At 39.1% G+C, this 27,841-nt stretch overlaps 1 protein-coding gene and 1 pseudogene across 6 annotated transcripts; both read left to right on the top strand.

The window, feature by feature from the left end:
- The first annotated feature begins 393 nt into the window (after positions 1 to 393).
- On the top strand, positions 394 to 25,031 carry LOC122666609 (protein ACTIVITY OF BC1 COMPLEX KINASE 8, chloroplastic). 6 transcript variants are annotated; one of them, XM_043862634.1, is made up of 21 exons: positions 394 to 985; positions 1,457 to 1,592; positions 2,836 to 3,002; positions 5,087 to 5,207; positions 5,326 to 5,426; positions 6,265 to 6,363; positions 10,069 to 10,179; positions 10,276 to 10,355; positions 15,889 to 15,958; positions 17,487 to 17,560; positions 17,702 to 17,771; positions 18,814 to 18,902; positions 19,022 to 19,146; positions 19,613 to 19,693; positions 19,780 to 19,840; positions 19,954 to 20,008; positions 20,102 to 20,200; positions 20,338 to 20,427; positions 21,017 to 21,076; positions 21,190 to 21,313; positions 25,021 to 25,031. In XM_043862634.1, exons 1-20 carry the CDS (start codon positions 500 to 502, stop codon positions 21,304 to 21,306), a joined length of 2,292 nt encoding a protein of 763 aa, XP_043718569.1. In that variant the 5' UTR covers positions 394 to 499; the 3' UTR covers positions 21,307 to 21,313; positions 25,021 to 25,031. The 6 variants fall into 6 exon arrangements, with proteins under 6 accessions (XP_043718569.1, XP_043718568.1, XP_043718567.1 ...); XM_043862633.1 differs by lacking the exon at positions 25,021 to 25,031 and adding an exon at positions 24,710 to 24,720; XM_043862632.1 differs by lacking the exon at positions 25,021 to 25,031 and adding an exon at positions 21,826 to 22,230.
- LOC122667404 lies at positions 24,928 to 27,717 on the top strand (annotated as a pseudogene).
- The last annotated feature ends 124 nt before the right edge of the window (positions 27,718 to 27,841 follow it).

Raw genomic sequence — 27,841 nt, 5'->3', positions numbered from 1 at the left:
GGTCGTTTTTTAGTCCAATTAAGGTAGAAGGAAACCGATCGATTTCTAAGATTTTTCCTAATATTAAGTTTGAAATTGGACCAATAAAAATTATTTGGTCCGTTTTTGGTTCTTTAGGTTCGGCCGGTCTTTTAGGTTTTGGCTCTATTTGTGGCTCTTGCTCGTGACACGCAGATTTACACATGAAGCGACCCAACTCCCAAGCTTTGCGAGGTTTTCTCCCCCAATGAGAAGCTCAGAAACACAGATACTCATCTTCAGGGAAGCCACGTGGACTCCTTCGAACCACCCACCTTCTTCCCTCCGTTTACTGTACACCTTTCTTTCATTTCGTCTCTTTCTTCTGCTTCCTTCTGTTATCTTCCAACTCTCTCTCTCTCTCTCTCTCTCTCTCTCTCCTCTTGATGACTAAACTGATCAACTGAAGCTCCTTCACTTCCCCTATACGCCATGAGAATTAGGTCCTGAAAGATACATAGAAATCTTAAAAACCCTAGCAATGGCAGCTTCGGTTACTGCTGCCTCAACCATTCCACTACCGAAGCTCGCTTTTCTCCGTCCCGAAACCAGTCTTAAGATTAGAATTCCTCTTTCTAGACTCCAGTTTCAGAATTCTACGTATAATCTAGTTCTTCGGACTCGAATAACAGCGGTTCGCGAAGAAACTGTAGCAGTTCTGAAGGAAAAAGAGAAAGAGGATCGGGTGGGAGATGAGGTGGATGGATTGAACTTGAACAGTAACGGAAGCAGCTTTGGTTATAATGGATCGGTTGGTAGCTCCAATGGTAGTGTTGGTGTAATTCTTGACGGAAATGGAGCGAGTAATGGGAGTTTGGTGAAATATGCTGGCGGGAATGGCGCTGCGACGAAAACTGAGGAAGGAGAAGTCTCTGGTTTAAAGTCGGAGGAGGGGAGGAAAAAGAGGGTGGAAGAGATAGGACAGGAAGAAGCCTGGTTCAAGCAAGCTGGACGAGATAACGTAGAGGTTTGTAATCCATGTCATTCTTCTTTCAGTTTCTTAGTTCGTCCTCAAGGCTTTCACCTTAACCACATGTTATTCTTTTGGTTTTGAGACCTAATAATTCTACCATGTTCTATAAGGAAAAGAAATTAGGAAAGTTGTAGAAAGCACTGTAGAATCCGAACTGGACACCATCAATCTTCTGGCAATTTCATTTTTTTTAACCTCTCTGTTCTTTTGTTTAGTATTTCAAATATAAATTTTTTATTTATTGTTCTCTACGACATAATGCCCAGTGGCTACGTAGGGATAACCGATGTATTTGCTGAATTGGCAAAATGATAAAGAGTTTTTGGGTGGGAGATTGAGGTTTTCTACCCTGGAAATTATTTTTAACGTTTATCTGCGATACGATCATCAAACCCCAAGATCTTACTGTGAGATACTTTGTCTTATTCCCGTCTTACCCTTTTATACTTGCACACTATTTTTCAGGTCTCTGTTCAACCAGGTGGCCGTTGGAATAGATTCAAGACCTATTCAACAGTACAGAGGACCTTGGAAATATGGAGTTTTGTTCTAACCTTTCTCTTTAAGGCATGGCTGAACAACCAGAAGTTCATGTATCGAGGTCAGCTACTTCTTTGCACCCAAATTAGACAAGCCTATGAGTGGTAGGTTTATTCAATACTCCAAATTGGCTTGGCTTATTCTTGCTCAGAACTCTTGTTGTTTAAGCAGGAAATAATAGAATAAGCTGAATAAAGTCTCCCAATATGTTTGTTGGTAGAAGTAGTCTCTCCACTATGAAAAGAACAGAGATACATTGAAATAATGGGCTGCTACCAGAAGTTCTTTGTAACACATTATGGTTATGTCTGCGTGATTAATACAAAATACTGTCTAACAGGTCAGTAGAGTTAGAAATGATATATGGACCAAGAAAGTCCATCCACCTCAGGAGATTTGCCTCCCTCTGGCTCAGCACTTTGTATTGAAGGCTTGACAGTTCCACACTTGCTTCTTCACAACCCTGCTACAATGTTATTATCTTTTGTAGGGTATGCCAAAACTATTAATGTCTGTGCATCAAAGTGCCCTATGTCTCTTCACCAAAAAAAATAAAGTGCCCTATGTCACAAACTTAAATAATTGTCACTGCAAATCTTTTGTAGGGTATGCCAAAACTATTAATGTCTGTGCATCAAAGTGCCCTATGTCTATTCACCAAAAAAAATAAAGTGCCCTATGTCACAAACTTAAATAATTGTCACTGCAACCATAGTAACGGTTTTGCCCACATTATATTATAAGTAGATTATGACTGTTATGTTATCAAATGTTAAACCCGATAGTGCTTGTTAACACATTGCCTTTGGTCTTTTCAGCCTTGTTGTTTATTCTATTATTTTCTAAGATAAAATACAAGAGCGCTAGATTTAGCCATAGAAAACAGAATATAACAAACCATCAATAAACAAAAACTGCAATGCCAAGTAACAGTAACAGTCTACTAATGTTGTAACTGTCATATATGTTATTCAAAACCTCAAAACATAGTAAATATGGTGGTCAATGTTCTGGGCGCAATCATTTCGAATGGCAATTCTCTCAACAATATTCGTTTAAAACTGCTCCACCACCTTGTTAATCATTCGCAAACATAAGGAAGCATTTCTCTGGCCATATGATTAATGTATCTATCAAATAAAATTCCCGAAGGGAATGGACTCCAATGGTTCATGTAAGTACGGAATATATATTTAGTTTGCCTCTTGGCAGTGTTCACTTTTTTGAAACCTTCATCCATTTGAATCTGTTTTGAGTATTTATGCCTTTTATATGCTTAAATTTTAATGTGTTATCATGTGCAGGGGGAATGACTGAGGGGAAGAAAGTTCTAAAGCGGAAAGCCCTTGCCAAGTGGTTAAAGGAAAGTATTTTGAGATTGGGTCCCACATTCATCAAAATTGGCCAGCAGTTCTCCACAAGGGTGGACATTCTCGCCCAGGAATATGTTGATCAGTTATCTGAACTTCAGGTCAAATAAATTATGTTGGAAATATCACTCATGCACCCTTCATGAGACAGTATACTTATATGCTTGTCTCTTTGATAATGTTCTGCTTGTTCTTCCATCCAAAAGAGGGGGGGGGGGGGAGAAGAATCATTTTTCCCCCTCTCAACAATGTTTTTAGCTATATCAATAGCTGCACACCCAGAATTTTCCACTTCCCCTTATTCAGGATTTCAAATACAACGTGCTATTGATGTCATTCATCTTAGGAATAGTTTCCAGCCCCTTGTGCGAAAAACCAAAAACCCTACAGGCACATTCCTAAAATCCTAGATGTTCTTTAGTGGCTCATTGTCTACCCTGTTCACATAATGGATTGTTGTGTTTCCGGATAGTTGGATTTCTATTTCTGTTTTGATCGTATAATAATCTAATCATTATTAGGTTTTCTGCCGTTAAGTTTCATAAAAAAACAGAAGAAATTTCCCAGGCTATGAACTGATGTTTTAAATTTTCTCATTCAAATTTTATAGAATAGTGGTTTCTTGTGGTGCAGTTACGGTTTGGTACCATAAACTACAGATTCTGGCCTAGTGCATTTCCAGTCTGGTCATAGTTACTCAAGATCATGGTATTGTATCCAATTGGTCTTCCAAGAGGTTCACAAACAACATGAGAGACAACCAGGAAGAAACTAGAGAATTGTATTCTATTTCGAATGCTTGAGATGCCTGTGTATGATAAATGGGCTCATGGTTGGGCTCTGACTTCTAGGGAGGATGACTGCTGGTTGAATGAGAAAGGACGCAAATTGCCTTTTCATGAGCATCAATAGAAGGGAAAATGTGGAATGGTTTGCACTAGCTGTCTGATTTATGATTCACTTATGCACCGTCTAGAATCTGGACCATTTAATAAAAGTCATAGGTTAAGGACAAGAGAGACTAAGAGAACAAGTTGGAGAGAATTCAATGATTTGTCTGTGATCTTTTTGTTGTTCTTCCACATTTTTCGTGCTCCATTGCTTACTGAGACAATTGAAACAAACTTACCAAATTCTGTATCATGTTCATCTTATCAGCTAGGTTTGGAAATAAATAATTAATCACTGGAAGAATGTTATGTCCCTACAATAGTTGTAATGGAATTATATATTCTCTCACCAGAGGACTTGTTAGAGGTTTGTACCCGGATAAGTTGAAGTGGCAGTGTACATCAGTTTGAGTTTTAAACTTTTTTGTAAATCTCATTGCGGCGGCTGTTTTGGTTTGGTGACCAACATGAAAATTTCTGATGTCTTTCATTTAACTATGATAAATCGATACGACATGACCTGAAGTGAGCCAGAAAAAGTACACCCCCCCCCCCCCAAAAAAAAAAAAAAAGAAAAGAAAAAGAAAGTGACAAACTCATGCATTTAATCAAGCTTGTAGAATCCCAACAGAAATTTGAAGGAGAAAAAAATTTATGACAACATAGGGTAGCATTGATGTAATTTACTATAAAGGGAGAGGGTTCTCTGAGCAAAAGATAAGGTGAATGTCATAAATGGAACTATCCAAAAGGTAAACAAGATTCAAGATTCAAGATTCAAGGCACATCTTTCTCTGTGTGCCATCATATTCAACAACTCATAATATGTGGCCTGTGTTTGTGAAGTACAAAGATTAGCTTTGGAGATAGCTTTGCCAAAATCCAATTTTTATTGAAAAACACATTTTTCTTGGGGGTGGGGAGAATGAAAGATTCAGGGTTGTTAATTGAATTCCAACATTAAATGGGACAACCTCATGTAAATTATTGGTTCAAGGCCTGACACTGAAATTTCACCAAAATTTCTGAAACCAAAACAATAGTCAGCTAAGTTTGTAAATTATTTCATTAGTTACTGGTTTGCATATCATTCTCCTTTTCCTTGCTTAATCTTTTTGACCTCCCCCCCCCCCCCCCCCCCTGGCATATTACTTTTCTAATTTTTTCAAATAGCTGTCACCTTTCCCATTTCGTGATTCCTAACAAGAAACACCACTTTTCAGCTATTGGAACTTCATCTTCTTTCTTTCTTACTTCTTCTGCCCAAGGTACTGATAGTTGTAGTTTGAATGTAGGATCAAGTTCCTCCTTTCCCATCAGAAACAGCTGTGTCTATAATTGAAGAAGAGCTTGGAGCCCCTGTTGATTATATTTTTGATCAGTTTAATTATGAGCCAATAGCTGCTGCTAGTCTTGGTATTCTGGATTTACTTTTATATGTTAAACAGTGAATATGTTCAATTTTTATTCTTTCTGGTTTTATGGCCTTAATATTTGATAGAAAAATGAAATTTAAGTTATTTTTTCTGCACAGGCCAGGTTCACCGTGCAAGACTGAAGGGTCAGGAAGTTGTTGTTAAAGTACAAAGGCCTGGTCTCAAGGGTCTTTTTGATATTGATTTGAAAAACCTGAGGGTTAGTAATTAAACTTGTTTTAGGTTACCATTTGTTCTCATTTGTAATGCTTCACTTAGAGTTTAAGATATTTTATCACTTTCATTTAGTTAATTTCTCAAAAAGAGAGGATTCATATAGTCTTTACACAATTAGTTGGTGTCAGCCTTAATTGACTTGTGTTACTTTCATATATCTAATAATGATGTATCTCAAACCTGTAAACATGAATCTCCAATTCATATTTTCCATGCTCATAATGAATTGAGAGCTGGATATTGTACTTAAACAAGTTTGTTATGGCTATGCTGCCATTGAGTTCTAAGGGTTAAAAAGATGGCCCCAAATCAGATGGTGTAAAAAGGAATTGGGTTACGATGACTGAGTTGGTGCTTGAATTAGATAGATAGCTTCTTTCCAATGTGTAATTGATATTACACAAAATCGGAGTTAGAAGGGAGGTAGGTTTAATCTGAAAGTATTCTGTCGGGGTATTTATGTAATTTTCTATCGTATAATAAAGAAATCCAATTGCTGCCAGGCTGCATGGCACGGGGGCCAATGGGGAGGGGTGGGGTGGTTATTTTCACTGCTCCACGTGAGTGGCGCAGGTGGAGCTAACCGGGCAGCGTTCTTTTATTTCCCTTAAAGATAATTTTTATTCTTCTTTTGTATATTTAAATAAATCTGTTTGATGCTTTAATTTATATTTTTAATCATCTCTAGAGTATCTGTAATAAATCTGTTGATGCTTGCATGTATAATTATGTTATATTTTTGTTTTTAATTGATCAGCTTGTCTTCTTCTTTTTCATTTAATTTTAATTCACATTGATGTTTTGGTAATTTGGTACCTCAGGTAATAGCAGAATATCTTCAAAAAGTTGACCCAAAATCAGATGGTGCAAAGAGAGACTGGGTTGCTATCTATGATGAATGTGCAAGTGTCCTATATCAGGTTGAGTTTTTTCTTGGATGTTTTATTGTTGTTGACATTGAAATATCAATGTGAGGAACAATCAATATTGGGTGCTTTTCAATTTGACCTACCTTCTTACCAAAAAAAAATTGAACCACTTTTAGAGTTTTAGGTTGTTAGTATTGGAAGCTCCTGATGCAGATACTTGGCTGAAGCGGTTTGACCTGTTGGGTTTCCTAGAGCAGAAGGAACTGATTTCTAACTGGGTTGTTGGTTCAGGAGGATATTTAGGAAGGTTTATGTTATTTGGGAAAATACTATGTAATCTTTTATTTTGGGTAGGATACGTAGGAAGAATTTAGCAAGTTTTGGAGTTGCTTCTGGTTAGGAATCTTAATAGGGTTGTCTCCTCATTGGAGTCTTTCTCTTTTCTTATTTATATGGATGTAACAACCAATTAGAGGAATGATGGAATTAATTGAGTTTGTTTTTTTGGGTTGTTTCCTACGTGGTTTATGCAACCTGTTGGCTGAGTGTTCTTCTTTCTCCTCTCTCTTTCTCTATGTCTTCTTTTCTGATTCTCCTCCTTTCGATTTCTCTGCCCTGCCCAGCGTTAACCACAGCCATTCGTAACCCACTTTCGAATCTCCTCGTGCCTTTCCCACTCTCTCTACAACTTGGGGAGAATAAACCTTACCTCTAGTCAATCTTACCTGCAAAACCCCTGCTCAAACCCCTGCTGGAATAAAGAGATGCTAATCAAAAACCAGTTCTAGTTTCTATTTTACAGTCAGCTCTCAGTGGCAGGTTTCTCTTTTGATCTTTTGATCACTGTTTGTGGTGTTTCTTGGTTGGAATCAGCAAATCCTTGAGTTATTGACAATTCGACATCCACTCAAAGGTTCAGCTCGAACCACGTTAGCTTGAGTGATATTTCTCATCCCCAACCAGTCTCGGTTTGGGTCTGTCTTGCAAGGTAGACGATAATATAGTGACACCATTTTAGTTGTCAGCATAATCCTCTTCTTTCTCTCTATACCCCTCCCTTCATCCTCTATATTAGTCTTTTCCTTATTTTGTGTTTCTCTAGTCTACTCTCATTCTTTAATTTCTAATTCCCTTATTTTCCATTCCCCTCTTCAATTACCAAACTGCCCTTTAAGATTCTGCTTATTTACGGCTCTGCCACTCCCCTTGTAAACTTTGACATATTTACAGAATTGCCATTATCTTTCAACTTTTGACTATTGTACACTTGGGTAGACCCATAGCAATCCAAATCAGGGTTTTTTGAACCCCGGATTGCATTAGCTCCTTTACTGAAGATTGAACAAGACCTGAGAAGTTGATAGAAAGCTCAGAATGCACTCTAGTGCCTTCCACATTTTCCATGCAGTTTAGTCAAGGTGTATTAGTGATAACCAGCCATTTTAGCATTTTGTGCTATTTGTCACCTAGTTGCTGCCTAAGGGGTGCCTAATCAAACAAAAAAGGATATTAATTAGCAAATCTCTGAGTTGTAGACAAGGATTTAAGTATCAGTATCGGGTATCATATCGGAGGGGTGATTTTAAGAGACGTATCATATCGTATTGGAGAGGCACAAGATACGCATGGAAATAGTCAAGAAATGCATGGATTTGCTTACGATACATATAAAATACAGTTTTGAATCATAAAACACATTATTATGCAATAATATGTATATACAGCTTGATGCAAGGATCGAGTCCTACCTAATCTAGTGATGCATAACCCCCACCAAAAAAAAAAAAAGAGATTTGTAACTTTACCACTTTTTTACCCAAATCTGTTTCAATCCATGATTTGAACACTATGAGTCCTCAAAACTTGTTGAAATGATGAAGATTAGAGTCATTTTCTTATGTTAGATGATTTCCTCCAACTAATGTCGAAGAAAAAAAAAAGTTTCCGAGGCCTTCGGTTGCTTTCGGTTTTGTATCTCACTCACAGTTTCTATTTTGCAGGTTTAAAGGAAACGTATCTTACCTGTATCTGCCTGTATTGGTCCCGTATTGGTCGATACACTTTTTTTGGAAAATAAGTAGCGTATTGATAAGTATCGTATCGATACCCACCAATACGATATGATGCCTACCGATACTTAAAACCCTGGTTGCAGATCCTCAAAGAAGCAATAGTGTTTGTAGTTACACAATCACAGAAAAGGTCCTGGTTTATTTGAGAGAAAATAAAGAAGGAAAAGAAAACCCACTTAGGCAGTCACTAGGTGACAAATAGCACCAAATGCTAAATTGGATGGATAATTGGTTGTCACCTATACACCTTGACTACACTGCTTGAAACTTGGAAATCATTAGAGTGCAGTTATAGAATCACAGATAAGATCCTGGTTTATTGGACAGAAAATAAAGAAGGAAAAGAAAAGGGATTACCCAACATGCATATCAGCATCTGCGCAAAACTCAAAACATGGTAAAAGTACTTGGGCATTTGTCTCTTACCCAGTCCTCACTAATGCCTAATTCAGGCTATAACCTGGATTTTCCCAACACGTTGGCTACACTGGTTTCTTGTTTTCACCTCAAGGTATCAGAAACTTTGAATCACTATCCTCATTTTAAGCAATTACAGAAACATTTTGTGGATTTTAGATCCTCCCCTACCCAACCTTTCTAACCCTCCCCCCCTGGAAAAAAAAATCATATTGAAGCATGACAAGTTTAGCCTACTTGAGTAAAATGAATTTCATTGTGCTTACATGGCCTTATGATAATTTGATGCCTACTGGTGGAACTATAATTATCTTGGAGGTAATATCATGTCTTGGCAAGTTCTCTTTTTTGGTGAGCAAACTGGGCACAAACTGGTTCCCTCATGATGAGGTGCAGAATGCTGATCAAGTATTCGTAAGATCGCATATTGGGTTAGCCAGTAATGAGTAAACACCTTGATGTGGGAGGATGTGGATCTAATGACTCCTCCAAGAAGGGCAAGCTATTCAGGTCTTATTTAGGTATTAACTTGAGGATGGATATTGGTTAGTTAGCAGTTGCACTTGGTTTTAAGGTTGGCATGCAACCTGCATATTATGGGCTTTGATACAGGTCAAGATGATAGGAGACTAGTTTGTCGAACAAGTTGTAGACTGAGAAAATCTAGAAAGGGGACTTGATTTATTAACTAAACTGCTGATGTATAATTATTTGCCAGCAACATTAAAGACATGAAGTGAGTAGAAATAGAATCCAGCAATTTTTATCTCATTAAAATGCTTTTTGGTTGCTTTTTCAGCTTGATCTGCTTTACATTTTGATACAGTGAAGGAAAAATGTATTTTTGAATTGCAAAGTGAGATGATATTTAAGAAGAACAATTAGGTATATAGTAAATTTTCATTTTGGGGGTTTAGGTGGATGTGAAATTTGATTTGAGCCATGGAATCTGGTTTATATCTAATTGATAAGGGTGCCACTTTAATAAGCTTTGCATATAGTGTTTGGCTCCTTTTTAACAAAGGATATGTTTAGAGGGAATTTCTCCAATAGACACTGAGCTTTTTGAGCAAAATCCAAACTCTAATTAGTACCCAAATAAAATAAAAAAATCCAAGCTCCAATTGGTTATTACTCTCGGGTCACAATGCTTCTTTTATATGAATACAACTTGATCTAAATTTGAAGGTGTTGCTTTCAACTTTCTTTGTTTTCTCACATAGTGCTCCATGGGTTAACGCTTGTATGATAACACCACTAATCTCAGGAGATTGATTATACCAAGGAAGCTGAGAATGCAGAGTTATTTGCGAAAAACTTTAAAGGCATGGATTATGTAAAAGTCCCAACAATGTACTGGGAGTACACTACACCACAGGTTCAACACTTCTATTGAATCCAAGTTCCAACAAGTGAACATTTGTATTATGTGTCTTATATTCTTTATTTAATAGGGCTTTACTTTTGCTTGTAGGTTCTTACAATGGAGTATGTCCCAGGAATAAAAATAAACAGGATAAAAGCATTAGATCAGTTGGGTGTTGATCGCCAAAGGTAGGGATAATCCTCAGTAATTGTTATGATGGAATCAAGTAGAAGCAGAACATTTAACTTTTAACTCTACGCTTTCAATTGGAGGGTAAACAATTACCTTTTCAATTGTTAATAATTGTTAACAAAACAGGAATTTCGTGAATGGCTTGAATGATCAATGAGATCAGTCAAGCTCTCTATTTATAATAATTACAATAAAAGAGATTACAAAGGGAACACTGTTCACGATACTGTTCACGATACTGTTCATGTGAACAGTGTCACAGCCCAAATTACAATCCTACCCTTGTTCAAAAGTACATAAAGCATAAATAAAAAACCAAAAATACCTTTATAATAGTGGGTAACACATCTCAACACTCCCCCTCAAGTTGGGGCATAGATATCACACATGCCCAACTTGACTAGACTAGGATAAAACAACTTCCCACTCAACCCTTTGGTGAAGACATCAGCTAGTTGATCTCCAGACTTCACAAAAGGAATACAAATCTGCCCACTCTCTAACTTCTCCTTGATGAAGTGTCTGTCAATCTCCATATGTTTGGTACGGTCATACTGCACTGGATTGTGGGCAATGCTAATTACTGCTTTGTTGTCACAGTACAACATCATTGGAAGATGAACAGAACCACAGATATCAAGGAGTAAACTCTGAAGCCACAGTAACTCACATATGCCCTGGGCCATAGCACGGAATTCAGCTTCAGCACTAGATCTTGCCGCAATATTTTGCTTTTTACTCCGCCATGTGACTAGATTTCCTCCAACAAAAGTACAATAGCCGGAGGTAGATTTCCTGTTAGGGTTACCACCCCAGTCAGCATCTGTGTAAGCCTCAATGCGAAGATGGTCATGAGGAGATAAAAGGATCCCCTTTCCTGGAGCTGACTTTAAGTAATGGAGAATACGAAGAACAACGCCATGTGAGTGGAATAAGGATCATGCATGAACGGCTCACAAGACTCACAACAATGGCAATATCGTGCGTGTGGAGAGATAAATCAGCTTGCCCACCAATCGTTGATATCTGCCCTTATCAACAGGTTCACCATCCTTCTCTTGCAGACGGGTAGTAGCTTCCAAGGGAGTGTCACAAGGATGACAACCAAGCAAACCAGTCTCTGATAGTAAATCTAGAGCATACTTTCTCTGGGAGAGAAAGATGCCTTTTGGAGAACGGGAAACTTCAATCCCAAGAAAATATCTTAGTTGTCCTAGATCTTTTATGTCAAATTCCCGTCCCAAGAAAGCCTTCAGGTGAGAAACTTCATCTATATCATTACCAGTCACAACTATGTCATCAACATAAACTATGAGAAGAGTGACCTTTTCTCCCTTTCACTTGATGAACAGAGTGTGATCAGCATGACTCTGTTTGTATCCACAGGAGACCATGGCTTTATGAAACCTACCAAACCATGCCCGTGGAGATTGCTTCAACCCATAGAGTGCCCTTTTGAGCCTACAAACTTTCCCATGGGTCTTGTCAGAGGAAAAACCTGGAGGAATATCCATATAAACCTCCTCTTCCAACTCCCCATGAAGAAATGCATTTTTTACATCCAACTGCTGTAGGTCCCAGCCAAAGTTGACAGCACAAGACAGTAAGACCCGGACAGTGTTCAACTTCGCAACAGGGGCAAATGTCTCCTGGTAGTCGATCCCATAAGTCTGAGTGAAGCCTCTGGCCACAAGCCTGGCTTTATATCTATCCACTGTTCCATCTGGCTTCTGCTTGACAACAAATACCCATTTGCACCTGATTGGTTTCTTACCCGAAGGAAGAACAACTAGCTCCCATGTCTCATTTTTAAGTAAGGCCGTCATTTCTACCATCATGGCTGCTTTCCACTTTGGATCTGCAATCGCCTCCTGCCATTTCTGAGGAATAGAAATAGTGGAAAGAGAAGAAACAAATGTACGATAGGAAGGAGATAAAACATCATAGGAAACAACATTGGAGATGGGGTGTTGGGTGCATGACCTAACGCCTTTACGAACAGCGATAGGTAAGTCAAGGGAAGGATCCTTACCAGATGATGTAATAGGGTCTGGATCTGGATCAAGTGCAGACGATTGTGGAGGTGGTATGGTGGTGGTGGTGGTAGTCTCAACTTGTCCTGTGCGCTCCCGGGTATATACCTTATCAACTAGGATTTGACTGATTGGTCTACGCTCCCCCTGAATAGGAGCCACTATAGGAGCTGAAGTTACAGAGGGCTCCCCTTGAATAGAAGCTGGAAGAATAGCAGACACATCTTCAAAACCCTGATCCTGCTCCTCCTGAAGAGGTGTCTGGGAATAATATGCCAAGGACTCATGGAAGACAATATCCATGGAGACAAAAGTATGACGAGAAGGTGGATGGTAACACTTGTATCCTTTCTGGGTCACAGAATAGCCTAGAAAAATATACCGAATGCTCCGTGGATCAAATTTCCAATGAGGATGATGATTGCGGACATAACAAACACAACCAAAAACTTTGGGGGGAACTATAAAGGAGGAGGAACCCTGGAGGAGATCAACGGGGGAACGACCATCAAGGACACGGGAAGGCACACGGTTGATGAGATAAGCAGCGGTAAGAATGGCATCACCCCAGTAGTGAGAAGGAACCTGCCGTGCAAACATAATGGCCCGGGCTACCTTAAGGAGATGTCTATTTTTCCTTTCAGCAACCCCATTCTGGGCAGGTGTGTCAACACAGCTGGTCTGATGGACAATACCATGTGCAGCCAAATAAAGTTGGAACTGACCCTCCATGTACTCTCTGCCATTATCACTGCGTAAAATGCGCAAGGTGGCATTGAATTGGGTCTGAACCATACGATGAAATAACTGAAAACAGCGGAAGACCTCACTTTTATGGCTCATCATGTACACCCAAGTGGCACAAGTATAACAATCAATAAACGAGACAAACCATTGATGACCAAAAAGGGAAGTACAACGGGCAGGGCCCCGCACATCAGAATGAACCAAAGCAAAAGGAAACTCACTTCTTTTATTTAATGAAGAACAACTGGAATGAGTCTGTTTGGCCAAAACACAAGCCTCACATAAAAACTCATTCCTATTACAATGCTTAATCAAGCTCGGAAACAAAAGAGACAAAGTACTAAGGGATGGATGACCAAATCGGCAGTGCCAGAGATGAAGGTCAGGGGACGAGGTGGACTCTAAATGATGAGCTGTAGAGGAAGCCGAATGCAAAGTAGAAGGCTGACCCGGGTCAAGTAAGTAGAGACCACCCTGCATCTTACCACCCCCAATCATGCGCCCCGTCTCCAAATCCTGTATGATACAATGAGAAGGGAAAAAAATCAGTTTGCAGTTCAGATCTCTAGTTAGACTACTAATAGAGAGAAGGTTGGTAGAAAAGGATGGAACATGCAAAACAGATTTTAATGAAAGGGTAGGTGTGCAGCGTATGGAACTCTTCCCATTAATAGGAGAAAGGGAACCATTAGCTACTCGAACATTGTCTTTGCCAGAAGATGGAGAATAAAGATGAAATACATGGGAGGAGCCAGTCATGTGGTCAGTGGCACCGGAATCTATAATCCAAGGACTGGATACAGCCGATGCACACAGACTATTGACTGGAGTACCTGAGGCAAAATTAGAACCAGGAGGGGCAGCAGGTGTAGATGCCGTAGTGGAGGCAGCGGAAGAGGCCTGTAGCATGCGACGGAAAGCTAGGAGCTCATCCTGAGTAAGCCCAATGTCAGATGAAGGGGCAGCAACAGCAGTAGTAGGAGAATCAGCCATATGAGCCTTGGGCTAAACTTCCCACGAGCTTTCTTTTCCTCAAAATCAGCAGGCTTCCCATGGAGCTTCCAGCATTGAGCCTTAGTATGATAGAGCCTATTGCAGTGTTCACACTTGACATGACCTTTAGGGACAGCAGTACCACCATCAGTAGTGGTAAGAGGAGTACTGGAAACAACTTGCAAGGCAGAGCGATCAATAGTAAAGGAATGCAGCATAGCAGCCCGACGAGATTCCTCATTATGAACCAAGGTAAAGGCCTGCTCTAGGGATGGAGAAGGGGACTGCTCAATTACTTGCACCTGAATAGGATCAAACTCCATATTTAGTCCAGCCAAAAAATCAGACACGTATTTTGTCAACGTGTTTGCGATAGGCAGCCAGATCAGTAGCAATAGAGGGCTGATAGTCGGAGTAATGATCCAATTGCTGCCACATGTTCTTGAGGGCAGCATAGTATTTGGAGATAGAGAGCTCCTGTTGGGTAGTGGCATTAGCCTTCTTTCGAATCTCATAGACCTGTGCATCATTCCCCGTGCGACCATAAGTCTCTTTGGCACCATTCTAGATAGTATGGGCAGTGTCCAATAGAAGAAAATTGTCTGAGATATCCCCTTGCATAGAATGGATCAAGTAGGACATCACCATCGCATCATTCGATAACCACTTGTTGAGCTGAGAACCCTCTTCCACTGGTTTAGTTGTTGTCCCAAGAAGATGGCCAGTGAGGCCACGGCCAGCTACTGTCAAATAGGTAGACCGAGACCACTTCAGGTAGTTAGAGCCATCAAGTTTGATTGGGGCAACAAGGGGAAGAAAATCAGTCCGGGGCTGGCCATCAATGCCAGAAGAGGCCGAAGAAGAATCTGAACCAGTCATTGCAGCAGGTAACAAATCTTCAATGAAGCAGCAAACAGCCAAAAAATATCCAAAAAAATTCTGGAATCGACCCCCAATAGAAAAGGGCTGTATTGGAGCAAAAAATCTCAGATATGTAGGCTGGGAATGATGTCGAATGAAGGTAGCAAGGGTGCCAATCAGATGCAGCAGGAACCAGCAGCCCAACCCCAAGATCAATTAATGTCAGGGTTTTGAAAAAAACCCTGAGAAGAGAGATCGATAAGGGGCTGGGGTCTTCAACCAATCTGATGAAATGAATAGGGGCTGAGAACAATATCAAATAAAGATCCCACAATAGAAGATGCAGCCAAAACACATGTAGAGGCCTGATCTCCAAAAAAAATAGGAATCTTTAAATTGCAGACAGTGCTTCAGCTCCACTCGATCCAAAAAAGAGGCATAAAAAAGGAGGTATATTAGGGCAGCAGCTAGATCATTACGATCACCTCAGTAGTGCTGCCCTAATGGGAGAAGAAGAACCAAAAGAAAGGAAGAAAGAAGAAGGGAAGAAGCTCGATGGAGGGAAGGAGAAAAAAAATCGAAGGGAGGGTGGTGGGTTTTGAAAACCTAGATCAGAGTGTATTTGGTTCTGATGCCATGTTAACAAAACAGGAATTTCGTGAATGGCTTGAATGAACAATGAGATCAGTTAAGCTCTCTATTTATAATAATAATAATAAAAGAGATTACAAAGGGAAACACTGTTTACGTGAACAGTGTCACAGCCCAAATTACAATCCTACCCTTGTTCAAAAGTACATAAATAAAGCATAAATAAAAAACCAAAAATACCCTTATAATATCGGGTAACACATCTCAACAATAATAAACTTGGTCATGTTGTTGCATCTTGCAGGTTGGGCCGCTATGCTGTTGAGTCTTATTTGGAACAGATTTTATCTCATGGTTTTTTCCATGCTGACCCAGTGAGTTTCACTCAAAATTTCATTTCATTGTCAGTGTGAAAGCATGTTAATTTGAATCAGGGGAAATGGCAGTGCTAAGCTAAGATTCTGATAAATTTAATGGAAAAGAAAAGAGGTTGTAGTATTTTTGTTTGTTTGTACTCTGGTGGGTGGTATTGTCTTCTACTTGGTTATATTTTGGTTTGCGTTACTCTGCCGACTATGGTGGGTGGTTCCTCTTTCATTTGAGATTTTGTAATAAAATTTTGTTGCTGTTGCTTATCAAAGAGAAAGAAAAGTTGGTTTTTCAAAGAGAAAGAAAAGGAAGTATTGTAAGGAACTTCAGTGTCTAGATTGTAAGCCATTAAAGCACAGATTGGTCGTGTGATAATTTGTATAGGGCAAGATCATTAGCTTTTATGAAAAAATGTAAAATTAGTATCTGCAGCTGACATGAAAGATCATGCATGATCACAAAGGTAGAACGTAGAAGGCATCCAAGAGTATTAGTTAAGGCATATCAAGTTAATATTGAGGAGGAAGTGATAGACCTAATGGACAAATAAAGCAAGAGCTACATGGTAAGAATAAATGACAAATGAAAGGAAGAAGAACATACAGAGCTGGAAATTAAGAGAATTATACAAATGGAAAGGCATAGAGGGCGGGCCTTGGTGCAACGGTAAGGTTGCTCCATTGTGACCAAGTGGTCACGGGTTCGAGTCTGGAAACAGCCTCTCTGCGAAAGCGGGGGTAAGGTTGCTTACATAATGACCCTCCCCAGACCCCGCAATGGAGGGAGCCTTGTGCACTGAGTACGCCTTTGTTTTTTATTTTTATTTTATACAAATGGATAGGCATAAAAGGAACTATAAAATTAATTTCCCTGATGATCCTGTCCTTTAGATTTCTTCATATGCTTTCTTACCAGTTCAATCCGCTCCTCAAAGTCACAGCCACCTCAGTCGATTTACTTCTTGTCATTTTAGTTGTTTCAGTGTCCGTTGATTAAAAGAGTTGCTCTCTTCGTTAATGCTTTTTTTTTTTTTTGTGGGCGGGGGGGTTTATTTTATATTGATTGCTTCCAATTACTTCCTGTCCTCTATTTATTGAAGTTCTCTGATAGAAGAGGTAAAAGAACCCATTGGAAGGATTAAAACTTCCCTCTTGATTATCTGATCCACTTTTCAGTGGCCAGCTAAGCAAGCAAGTTTTTTGAACTTCTGACTTTGTAGCTTTGATTGTTACCTGGTGCCAAAAGATTGGTCATGAACTAGATGGGTATTATCACCTGTGATGATTTTTAAGACAACAAGGTGAGATTGCTGTAAATTGTTGTAAGACGGTGCCAACTGAGCAAGCTGGCATCTTTGAAGAGAACAGGTAGTAGATAATAATTTGAGAAATTTATTAAAAATAAGGTTTAATGCTATATATTTGGGGGGGTTCTGTTGTCATACTAATATTTATTAGACAGGCAGAATGATCTGTAAATTGCAATTTTTAAGTACACCAGCATTTATAGCAAAAACCTTTCTTTTTTCTGCAGCACCCGGGAAATATTGCTGTGGATGATGTTAATGGTGGACGGCTTATATTCTATGACTTCGGAATGATGGGAAGGTACTTTCTGTTTTCCATACTGCTTCTGTCTGTGATAACTTATACAGAGCTAAATTCCTTTCTAGAGTATTATCAAATCAAGTGATTTCTCCTTTTACTTGCATTTAACTAATACTCTCTTGGGTCCTTGGCATGCTGCAGTATCAGTCAAAATATCCGGGAGGGCTTACTTGAAACATTTTATGGAGTTTATGAGAAGGATCCAGATAAGGTACTCTGTTCTTTCAGTAACTATTGGCTGCATCATTAGATACTAGATTGTCATTTGGAGTCTCAATCATAGTTGTCACGGCGTCACGGCGATCCAAGTCGGTGGAGGGGTGTCTGATTGATATATCGACACGTCGCGCGCCACGGCGTTGCCATGGCGATCAGGTCGACCATGGCAGAATTGTAATTAAATCCAAAGTTTAATGGCAAACTAGTAGATAAATCAAGATTTATAAGAGCAATGGCAGAATTGTAATTAATCTGAAGTTGTAAAGGAGTGGCAGAACTGTAATTAATGGAAATCAATTTAATAAAGAAAATAAACCAGGAAGTGGGATAGCACGTTTGATGGGTAAAGGGTATACTTGGAACAAAATGGAAAATAATAGATGGTGGGAATAAAAGTAAAAGAAAAGGGTAATGTTGGGAACTAAGGAAAATGGGTTTAATAGATCAGAAATCGAGAAACAAAAAACAAAGGAATTCAGTCTTCTTCAACCTCACGACTCCTCACCCAAAGAAGGAACCATAACCCAGTGGCAAAATGGAAGTTACTTCGAAGGTGGGCCTTCCTCGTAAGAACCCAATCGATACGAAGCTTCAGGCAAGAGTCGCCACAACCTGTTCTCTCAAGGGCACCAAGAATCTAATTGAAAGAACCTGCAACCAAGAGATCGTTGGAACTGAACCAAATCTGATGGTAGTAATGGAGGTGCAGGTCTGATGTGCGATGGAGCCTCAATGTTGAAAGGGGCTGAGCCAAATGTTTGGAAGGATGAATCGCCCAGACCTACGGGAAATAGCCCCAAAATTCTGCTGGCAACCGAATGGTGAGAGCAAGGCTAAAATAGGAGATTTAGGGAAAACAGGGACGCCATGGCGTTGGTCGATATGGCCATTTCTCCAGCGCCTGGACACCATGACAACTATGGTCTCCATGTTGTATTCCAAAGGTCTATTGCTAAGAAGTTTAATGTAGGGTCTTAATTAATTTTGACTTGTTTGTCAAGAGGTTAACTCTTGAAACTTTGCTCTTCAAATAGGTGCTTCAAGCCATGATTCAGATGGGTGTTCTTGTGCCTACTGGAGATATGACAGCTGTTAGAAGGACAGCACAGTTCTTTCTCAATAGGTGCTTTCAGTAAAGATGGGAAGGAGTTTTTGTTTTGGAAGAAGCAAGTAGTACTGTTTGATTTTTTACATCTGTGTTTAACAGTTTTGCTGATCTGTGGAGCTAATCATCATTTGCAGCTTTGAAGAACGGCTTGCAGCACAAAGGAGGGAGAGAGAGATGGCCGCAAAGGAGCTTGGATTCAAAAAACCATTGAGCAAAGAGGAGAGAACAGAGAAAAAGAAGCAGCGCCTAGCTGCTATTGGTAACTAACTCGCTACATTGTTTACTCATATGAATTGGAGTCTTAATTTCAAACTGACTATTGAAATGGCTTAGGATCTTATTGAGAATGGCTTGATTTCTAGTTTTCTACCAAGCATCAATCAAAGTAAGCTCAGGAAGGTGTCTTTGTATCAATTACTTGTTGATTTGAACAGAAAGGTGCTATTAAGATATTTAGTTTTGAATACTAGGTTCAAGAATAATTTTAGTTGTCCTGATGATTATTGGGTTGGGATAAGTTTTTTGGTTTTCAATTTATGAAATTCTTAAGCTTTCATCGGTATGACTTAGTCTTGCCAGATTTAAAATCTACCATCCTTTTATGTCAATTACTTTTGCAATTCATCTCCTATGTAGTTCGGGGCAGAACTTGTCAGTCTTCTAGACTATAATATTCAAAATTGGGCATGCACGTCTTGCTTCTGAATGTTGGGATCCGTTTGCAGGAGAAGACCTACTCGCCATTGCTGCAGACCAACCTTTCCGTTTTCCTGCCACTTTCACATTTGTTGTTAGAGCATTTTCAGGTGTAGTGGCTTAGTAACCTACCCATTCTTGGTTAATTTTCTATTTGAGCCATTGTTCTTAGAATAGTGAGTCTTAATTTTTGCAGTGCTAGATGGCATTGGGAAGGGCCTTGATCCTCGATTTGACATTACAGAGATCGCTAAACCGTGAGTGTGGCTTTAAGTTAGCCACAGTTCTTTCTTATTGGTTGTTGAAAGTTCTCTGAGATTAATGGCTGTCTCTGTATTTGCCTCTCTGAAATGTCTTGTATGTTATATAGCTATGCGATGGAATTACTAAGGTTTCGTGAGGCAGGTGTCGAGGTCATCATAAAGGCAAGCGTCTTGAATTCTTCTTAATTGTCCTATGATCTCATAGAGTACAAATTGCACCTTGTAAGCATATATTTATGGGTGTAAAATTTTCAGGACTTCAAGAAGAGATGGAACCGACAATCCCGTGCATTCTACAACATATTTAGACAGGCAGATAGAGTTGAAAAGCTTGCTGAAGTCATCCAACGCTTGGTATTGATCAAGTATCCTGTTTTATGTAGTTATAGTACATCTCTATGGTTGTAATAGTTTAAGCTAATCTTGTCTCTCTGTCAGTCTTCTGATCCTGGCATTTGACCTCCGTAACTGCACTTCCATCTCTTTTACAGGAGCAAGGTGACCTGAAACTTCGAGTTAGAACTTTGGAGTCTGAGAGGGCTTTCCAACGTGTTGCAGCAGTTCAAAAGACGGTTGGAAGTGTGAGCGACTATAGCTCTGTACAGTATCATGAATATATGTGTGTACAATACCATGAATCCTGATAAAAAATCATCTTAATTATTAATTTATTGAGAGGTTTTTATGGGAGAAAGAAGCTATTTCTTACGCAGTATTTGAAATCATTGAAATACTGTTGGATTTTCAAAATGGTAATGCAAAACCTTGTTTAGTATCATTGGATAATCCACCTTTACTTTCACATAGTCCTTATGAAGGAAAGATTAAAAATTATATTTGTCAATCTCTTCAACCAAAGCATTTCATAGATGTCAGATTGTCCTCATTATATTGGCCTAGTCCCCTGGAAGGCTGGAAATTGTAGTCCTAAACTTGTTAAGTAATAGCCTTCTACACTTTATTTTGAGTCCAACTTGATTAATATGTATCAAATTTAAAATTCTGCATCTGTAATTACTAATGTTGAATCAGGGATGCAGTTTGAAGTTTTTATTGTCTTATGGTTTTCTGTCACTTGGAGATTCTTGTGAATGGGTATAGAAGTTTTCCTTCAGTTTTATGAGGCACATTTACTTGTAGAACTGAAGCTCTTCTTTGAATATCCAACAGGCTGTAGCTGCTGGCAGTTTTATAAACCTTGCTACAATTTTGTATCTCAATTCGATTCGAGTAAGCTATCCTATTCGGTGTTTGTCTTTGACATGATTTCTGTTTCATTTATTTTTCTTTCACAAGATGCATCTGCTATATTATAGTTTCTGATATGTTGTTTGTATGCTCAGGTGCCTGCAATTACAGCATATGTACTGTGTGTGGTTTTTAGCATTCAAGTTTTGTTTGGCATTCTCAAGGTCAAAAAATTAGACCAACAGGAAAGGCTGATAACAGGCACTGCTTGAACCACAGGTGAGTGGATTTTTTCACTTTAAACTATTGAATCACATTTTCATCCAAGTATTTCCCCTTCCCCTTACTGGAACTAGCTTCCATGTAATGTTAATTGTTCATGATCTGGCAGATTGCAGCTGAGAGATATACCGCTATATATTAATGCATGTCCCTATATTATAGCGACATTCTGTTGTGTGTCCTGTTAACTCCTGTTGGAATTATATTTCTTAGTATATATGCAACTGTGGTAGCAACAAAGTCAGTATCCCCATTTTAGTATATTTAAATAGGATGCAGACAGTGGTAAAATTAAGGGTGAATGTCAAGCATTTTTTAAGGTTTCAACTTTTTATGCTTAAGTGATGCATCCACCACAATGTGGGTCGATCATTCCAGTTTTCATATCAAAGGAACTAGAATAGGAAAATTTAAATGTCTTTTATAGCCCAAAAAAATTGCATTTGCCAACCGCTGCGTTGGGTGTCTGACAGATTGGTAGAAGAGTCAACCTAATGTTAAGTTTATAGGTTGTGATGCATCCTCACTGGTGAAACAGAAGGAAATGAGCTCAACAATCATAAATCAAGTGATCATGTACTTCTCAACATTCTGGTTGGCTGGTGAAAATGTGAGAAAGTTACCACATTGGGCCATGAGTTGTGTTGCAGTGGGCTTACGGCCTTATTTTGGTGGCATGCAAATCTTGGTCCATCATTTGAAGATAATCATCCGACACCATTTTTGGTTGAAACTTGTGCAGAGTTCGCGAATTGAGTTAAATTCCATTCAGTTACATATGTGTGAGCTGACGGCATTCATGACAGCTTTGAATCCAAATACAGGTTTGATCTTATAAGAGCCTTGGCATTCTGAAGCTTCATTCTTGCTTTGGGTGGAGGATGAAATAACCTATGCTCATTGGTGTTATATAGTGATTTTTTTCTTCTTTTTCCCCCCTTATGTAAAGTAACTCTATCTCCAATGATAATGACTGATAATAGTAAAGTAAGCTAAATTATTCAATGCGCCATCAAATGTTATGGTCTATGTTTTGCACGCCATCATGAGTCCCTTGTATGAGCAATCCATCTAATGTTTTAAATATATGACCCAGATGATAGGGAAGCAATAACTATACATTCTTCTTAATATATAAACCCTTGTGCTATGACCTTGAGACCATTAGTGAAATCATAAATGTTCGTTCTCAGTTTTTAATCATGTACTTCACCTCAAAAATGGACAGTCCTTGGAATTTTTATTAAGGACATCTGCGTGTGCTTTCTGTATCTTACTTATTTTCGATGGCATCATGGATAAAACATTACCTTTTTTTCCTGGGTACGGTACTACATTACATGACCAGGAAACCATAGTTTTCGTACTCTAGTTCTTGGGAATTTTGAACCAATTGATATGGCAACATAATAAGTAAATAAAAAGGGTGTAACTACAGCCTTGGGGTTTTATGATGGTTGGATGGTTGAAGACAAGAAAACCTAAAGGTATTAGTAGGCACACCTCTAGATGCTGTTCAGTTGTTTAGATAACTCATTTCTTTGGATAGGCTAAACCTGGGGCCAGAGGTATTGGTTATTTTGCCTGCAGAAGCTATGGAGATGTAAGAAATACTGAAACAGTCACTGGCAACTGGTTAAGTTTTTTTTTTTTTGGGGGGGTGGGGTAGATCTCATGTTTTCCACCTTAGTGTTCAGAAAATTAGATCTGTATCATTTATTTCATTAGGTCTCTTCAGTCTTGCAAATAGAACCAACTAAAAAATCGGGAGTTGTATCAATAATTCGACGTGTGTGCTTGCATTTGTGCTTGGAACTTCCTGTAACTCTGGCCTACAAACAAACCTGAGAAATGCTGTTTAAGTTTTTTGGTTCTCTTAGAAAGAGAAGACTCTTTTTGATAATTTGGGTGCATTCCCACACATTGTGTTGCTGTTTACTGAATGATAGTGTATTCTTGCTTTTGACAGTGTTGAACCTGCAACATCAATTTACTGAACCATGGGTACAAATCCATGCCATCCTTCTGTCCTTGCGATAATAACACATTTTTTTCAATTCAAGGAAATGAACCTACTAGTGTTACTCATGCTGTAATATGACTGGAAACTCTACCTCTGAATTTCATATTAGAACATGGACAAATTTGAGGTCAGCTTATCTAGTCGACACCAGACTGGTTCAAGGAAACAGCACAGAGCTTTGAAGCTAGCTCTCTCTCTCTCTCTGTGCAAATCTCTAAGACTCTGGCTATGAGAGAAAGGTCACTATTTACAAGAACCACTCTCTTAAACCAAATGAATTACAGTATGAAACAGTAGTTAATAAAAGAGCATATCATCATCTACAATAAAAAATGATATTAAAAGAAATGAGAAAAAAAAGAAGAATGGAATTGGCAATTACTTTTTGAAATCCTAAATTTGCTTCATTAATTTACAAGACTAATCAAGATCCCTCAATTTTAAACGATTGCTAATGCTTTAAAATTATGTAAACAGAAAAATGATGAAATGATCACGTTCCATATATAGCTTAAAGATGCAACTACAAAGTTTTGTTTTCTTATTTTTTGTTTAGAAAGGGAAGGGGTAACCAAAGCCGGTTTAGTCTCATCATTCTGAACAGTGTATTAAAACCCAAAAACTTGCTTCAACTTGAAAATCAGATAGGCAAACTAGATTTGACGACTCTTCAGTGACCAAATGATGTTATTCTGTGCTAGATTTTACGAAGTCACAGGATTTGGTTTTGCTGCATATCCCACATAGGAAGCCCTTCCTATATAGCTCTAATATTTATTGTGTAAGTAGACTTTAGAGTCCCTACTCACATTTCAAGTTTCAATTGTAATGGAATTGCATCTTTTGTAAGAAACCAAGGATCCAATAAAAAGAGGGAGAGAGATAGGCACACTGCCCGTGTGCAGCTGGCTAATGGCCTGGACCACGGGACCAATGGGGGCATCGGATGGAGCATCATATAGGAAGGGTAAATGGATCATTTTCAAGGGGGGGGGGGAGGGGAAAGAGAGATGGATCACATAGAGGGTGCTAGCTCACAGAATCGGTCCCTTTTGGATTTCAATTCAGATCGTATTGGAAAAATCAAGGAAATCTTGGCATGAATATTCCTTGAAATGGGAGAAATCGAGATTGGTCCCGGCCGATTGCAATAAGAATTGGTTGATTCTCGATTCGATTCCACGTTTTTTTTGAAACCCTTGACCGTACATTTGGAAGATGTTCAATATGGATAATCATGGATCCACGCGATCCTGTTCGCTTGAGTTCTTCAACTACCATCCCACCTTACAAGTTGAAATTTTCTTTTTTTTTTTTAATCCATTACGTGTCAACCAAACATAGCTTAATTATTGTGCTTAACCATTAAGCAACCTCTTACCGAAAAAAACCATTAAGCAACCAATCAATCTGTTACTCGGTCGGTCTTCATTCCTCAAGAAAATGCCCAGTCCGGTAGAATCTGGGGAGAGTTGACTTGTACGCCGGCAAACCCTGTGTGTTCCCCCCTCCTCGAGGACATTATAAGTTGGAGAAAGTTTTTATCCCAAAGAATTGGGATTTGATGAAAAAAAGAAAAAATAAATAAATGGCTGCGAGCATCTTTTCTGCTGCGCGGAACTTAGCTTTGATGATATCAAAAGAAGTTGATTTCCTCTCCGGAATTCATGATCAAACCGAGTTGTTAAGCAGAGAGATCAGGTTGATGAGTTCAACATTGCGAGACGCATGTGAGAAACGCAGAACAAGAAATGAGGTGGAAGAATGGTTGAATCAGGTTAGAGACGCTGTGATGGAGGCCGAGGATATGATTGAATTCTTAATCTTTGGACAGCGCAGAAACTTCGTAACAAGGTTCATCTGCTACCCCAATCAACTATATAATCTCCACAAGTTTGGGAGGGAAATTGAAAATTCCCTTACAAAGATCAACCAGCTTTCAGGTAGGAGATCTATTTTGGGCCTTGCAACTTCAGAGGCAGGGCAAAGTTTAGTTGGTATGATCACCAATGAACAAGGCTGCCTGCCTTTTCGTCGGGGAGATTGGGTAGAAGAATTTTCTGTCATTGGATTCGAGAAGGAAGAGAATGAAATAGTAAAGAAGTTGCTGACAAGCATAGAAGGATCTCGTTCATGTCATACTGTTGTTTCAATAGTAGGAATGGGTGGTATTGGTAAAACCACCATTGCTAGAAAAGTTTACAGAAGGAATGATGTTAAGGAACATTTTCAGGCTCGTGCCTGGATTTCTGTCTCTCAACAATACAATATAAGAGATATTCTCTTAGTCATTATTGAACAGATCAATCCCCTCACCTTTTAGGAGAAGAAGAATCTAAAGAAGTTAGATGATGAAAGCTTGATCCATATGCTCAAAAGTCACTTGAAAGAAACCACCTACCTAATTGTATTCGATGACTTGTGGAGGCCTGAAGATTGGAACATGTTGAGACAAGCTCTTCCAGTTCAAGGAGAAGGCTATCAAAGCAAGGTGCTAGTTACCACTCGCAATGAAAACGTAGCTAGACACGCAGACCCATCCACAGATCCCTGTCACCCTCTCCTTTTGAATGAAGATGAGAGTTGGAAGCTCTTCTTAACAAAATTGATGGGCAGTAGGGATGCAGGTTGCCCTGAAGATTTGGTGGATTTGGGACGACAAATTGTAGATAAATGTCATGGATTGCCATTGGCCATCGTTGTATTAGGGGGTCTCTTATCCATCAAACGGAGGACACAGATTGCCTGGTCCAGGGTTCTTGATAGCGTAAATTGGCAGCTAAATCAAAATGAAGGGAATTGCAAACAAGTATTGGCTCTGAGTTATACTGATCTACCAGATCATTTGAAGCCTTGTTTCCTTTATTTAGGTCTTTTCCCTGAAGACTCTGAGATCCCCCGTTATAGGTTGATCTGGCTATGGGTAGCAGAAGGCTTCACACAACCAAGGGAACGCTTGACAATGGAAGATGTGGCGGAGGAATATTTGGAGGAGCTTATCCAAAGAAGCATGATTCAAGCAACAGGTCGAAGTTATGACGGACGTGTCACATATTGTCGTATCCATGATCTTGTCCGAGATTTAGCAATTTCAGAAGCTAAGCAAGAGAGATTTCTTGAAGTTCTTGGGACTGATAATTTGATTTCTTCAAATAAATCCCGTCGGCTTTCCATCATTGGAATTACTGGAGGAATGTATGGTGGTCCAACTAATCCTCTCAACCAAGGTACTGTGAATCATCTTCGTTCCTTATTTTGCTTCTCTATGACTATTAAGAGAAACATGTGGATGAAGTCTCTTCCTAGTGCCATAAAACTGCTTAGAGTCTTGTATCTAGTGGGTGTGAATCTAAGTTCTATACCAAATAGCTTGCTCGAGCAGATTGGAGAACTAATCCTCCTCAAGTACTTGAGTCTACGTGAGACCAATATAGAAGAACTTCCATTCTCAATAGGAGACCTGCAAAATCTTCAAACGTTGGATTTACGTTTTACTCTTCTTAGACAACTGCCTCCAACAATAACGAAACTGCAACAACTAAGAAATCTTGTTTTCTATAATGATGATCCATATTATGATATCCGGAGTTTCAATTGCCCTCTCGATCATATGACAAACCTGCGAACATTAGTGCTACATGAAGGCAAATGGATAGAAGGTAGGCTCGACAAGTTGATTAATCTGAGAGAACTATGTATAGTATTAGCTGGAAGTGTGTCTTCATCCAAAGAGTCAGTATTGTTAAAAGCCATCCCCAAATTGAACCATCTTCGGGGCCTTAGTATTGTATATCGGAAAGTGACCACAAGGCCTGGCTTTGAAGTAATACACGACTTTGCAGTATTCCTTCCTGCTTCATTCTCTGCCCACTTGGAGCTCTATCATATGGTTTTAGATGGAATAATTGGAATCCAAGATTTTCCCTCAAATCTCATCACCTTATCATTGACTTCATTTATTGGAGAAAGGGTAGACAAACTGATGGAAACCTTAAAGAAGCAATCCAGACTAAGGTGCCTCATATTGGACAGAGGATATCTCCAAAAAATCATTTTCTTTGCTGATGGGTTTCGTCAACTTGAGGAATTGGCTTTTATTCGTATATACGACTTGGAGTTCACAGTGGAGGAAGGAGCATTGCCAAACCTTAAGATTTTAAAGATTGTAGGTTGCAATCGATTAGAAAAGCTTCCACCCGCATTGAAACAAATGATCACTCTCCAGGAACTTACTTTGTCAGTTATGACAAAACAGCTTGAAAAAAGAGTCCAAAAAGATGAAGGAGAAGATTGGGAGATCAACAAACACATACCCTCCATTGTTATTAAATCAAGTTGGAGGCGTGCTCGACCATCTGATTTTGGTCAATGGTGCTGATCCTTTGATTCTTGTAAAGATTTGTTTCTTTTGTAAAATTCAATCTACATTCTTATGCAAGGATTAGTGGGTAAGGCTTTATGCTAGATGTAATGTCCTTAACTTTTTTCTATGTAATAATAGA

Source organism: Telopea speciosissima, chromosome 7 (genome assembly GCF_018873765.1).
Source record: "Telopea speciosissima isolate NSW1024214 ecotype Mountain lineage chromosome 7, Tspe_v1, whole genome shotgun sequence".
Taxonomy (NCBI): Eukaryota; Viridiplantae; Streptophyta; class Magnoliopsida; order Proteales; family Proteaceae; genus Telopea; species Telopea speciosissima.
Note: the sequence above shows the minus strand (reverse complement) of the source record. Positions and strands in the feature narration are given on the sequence as shown.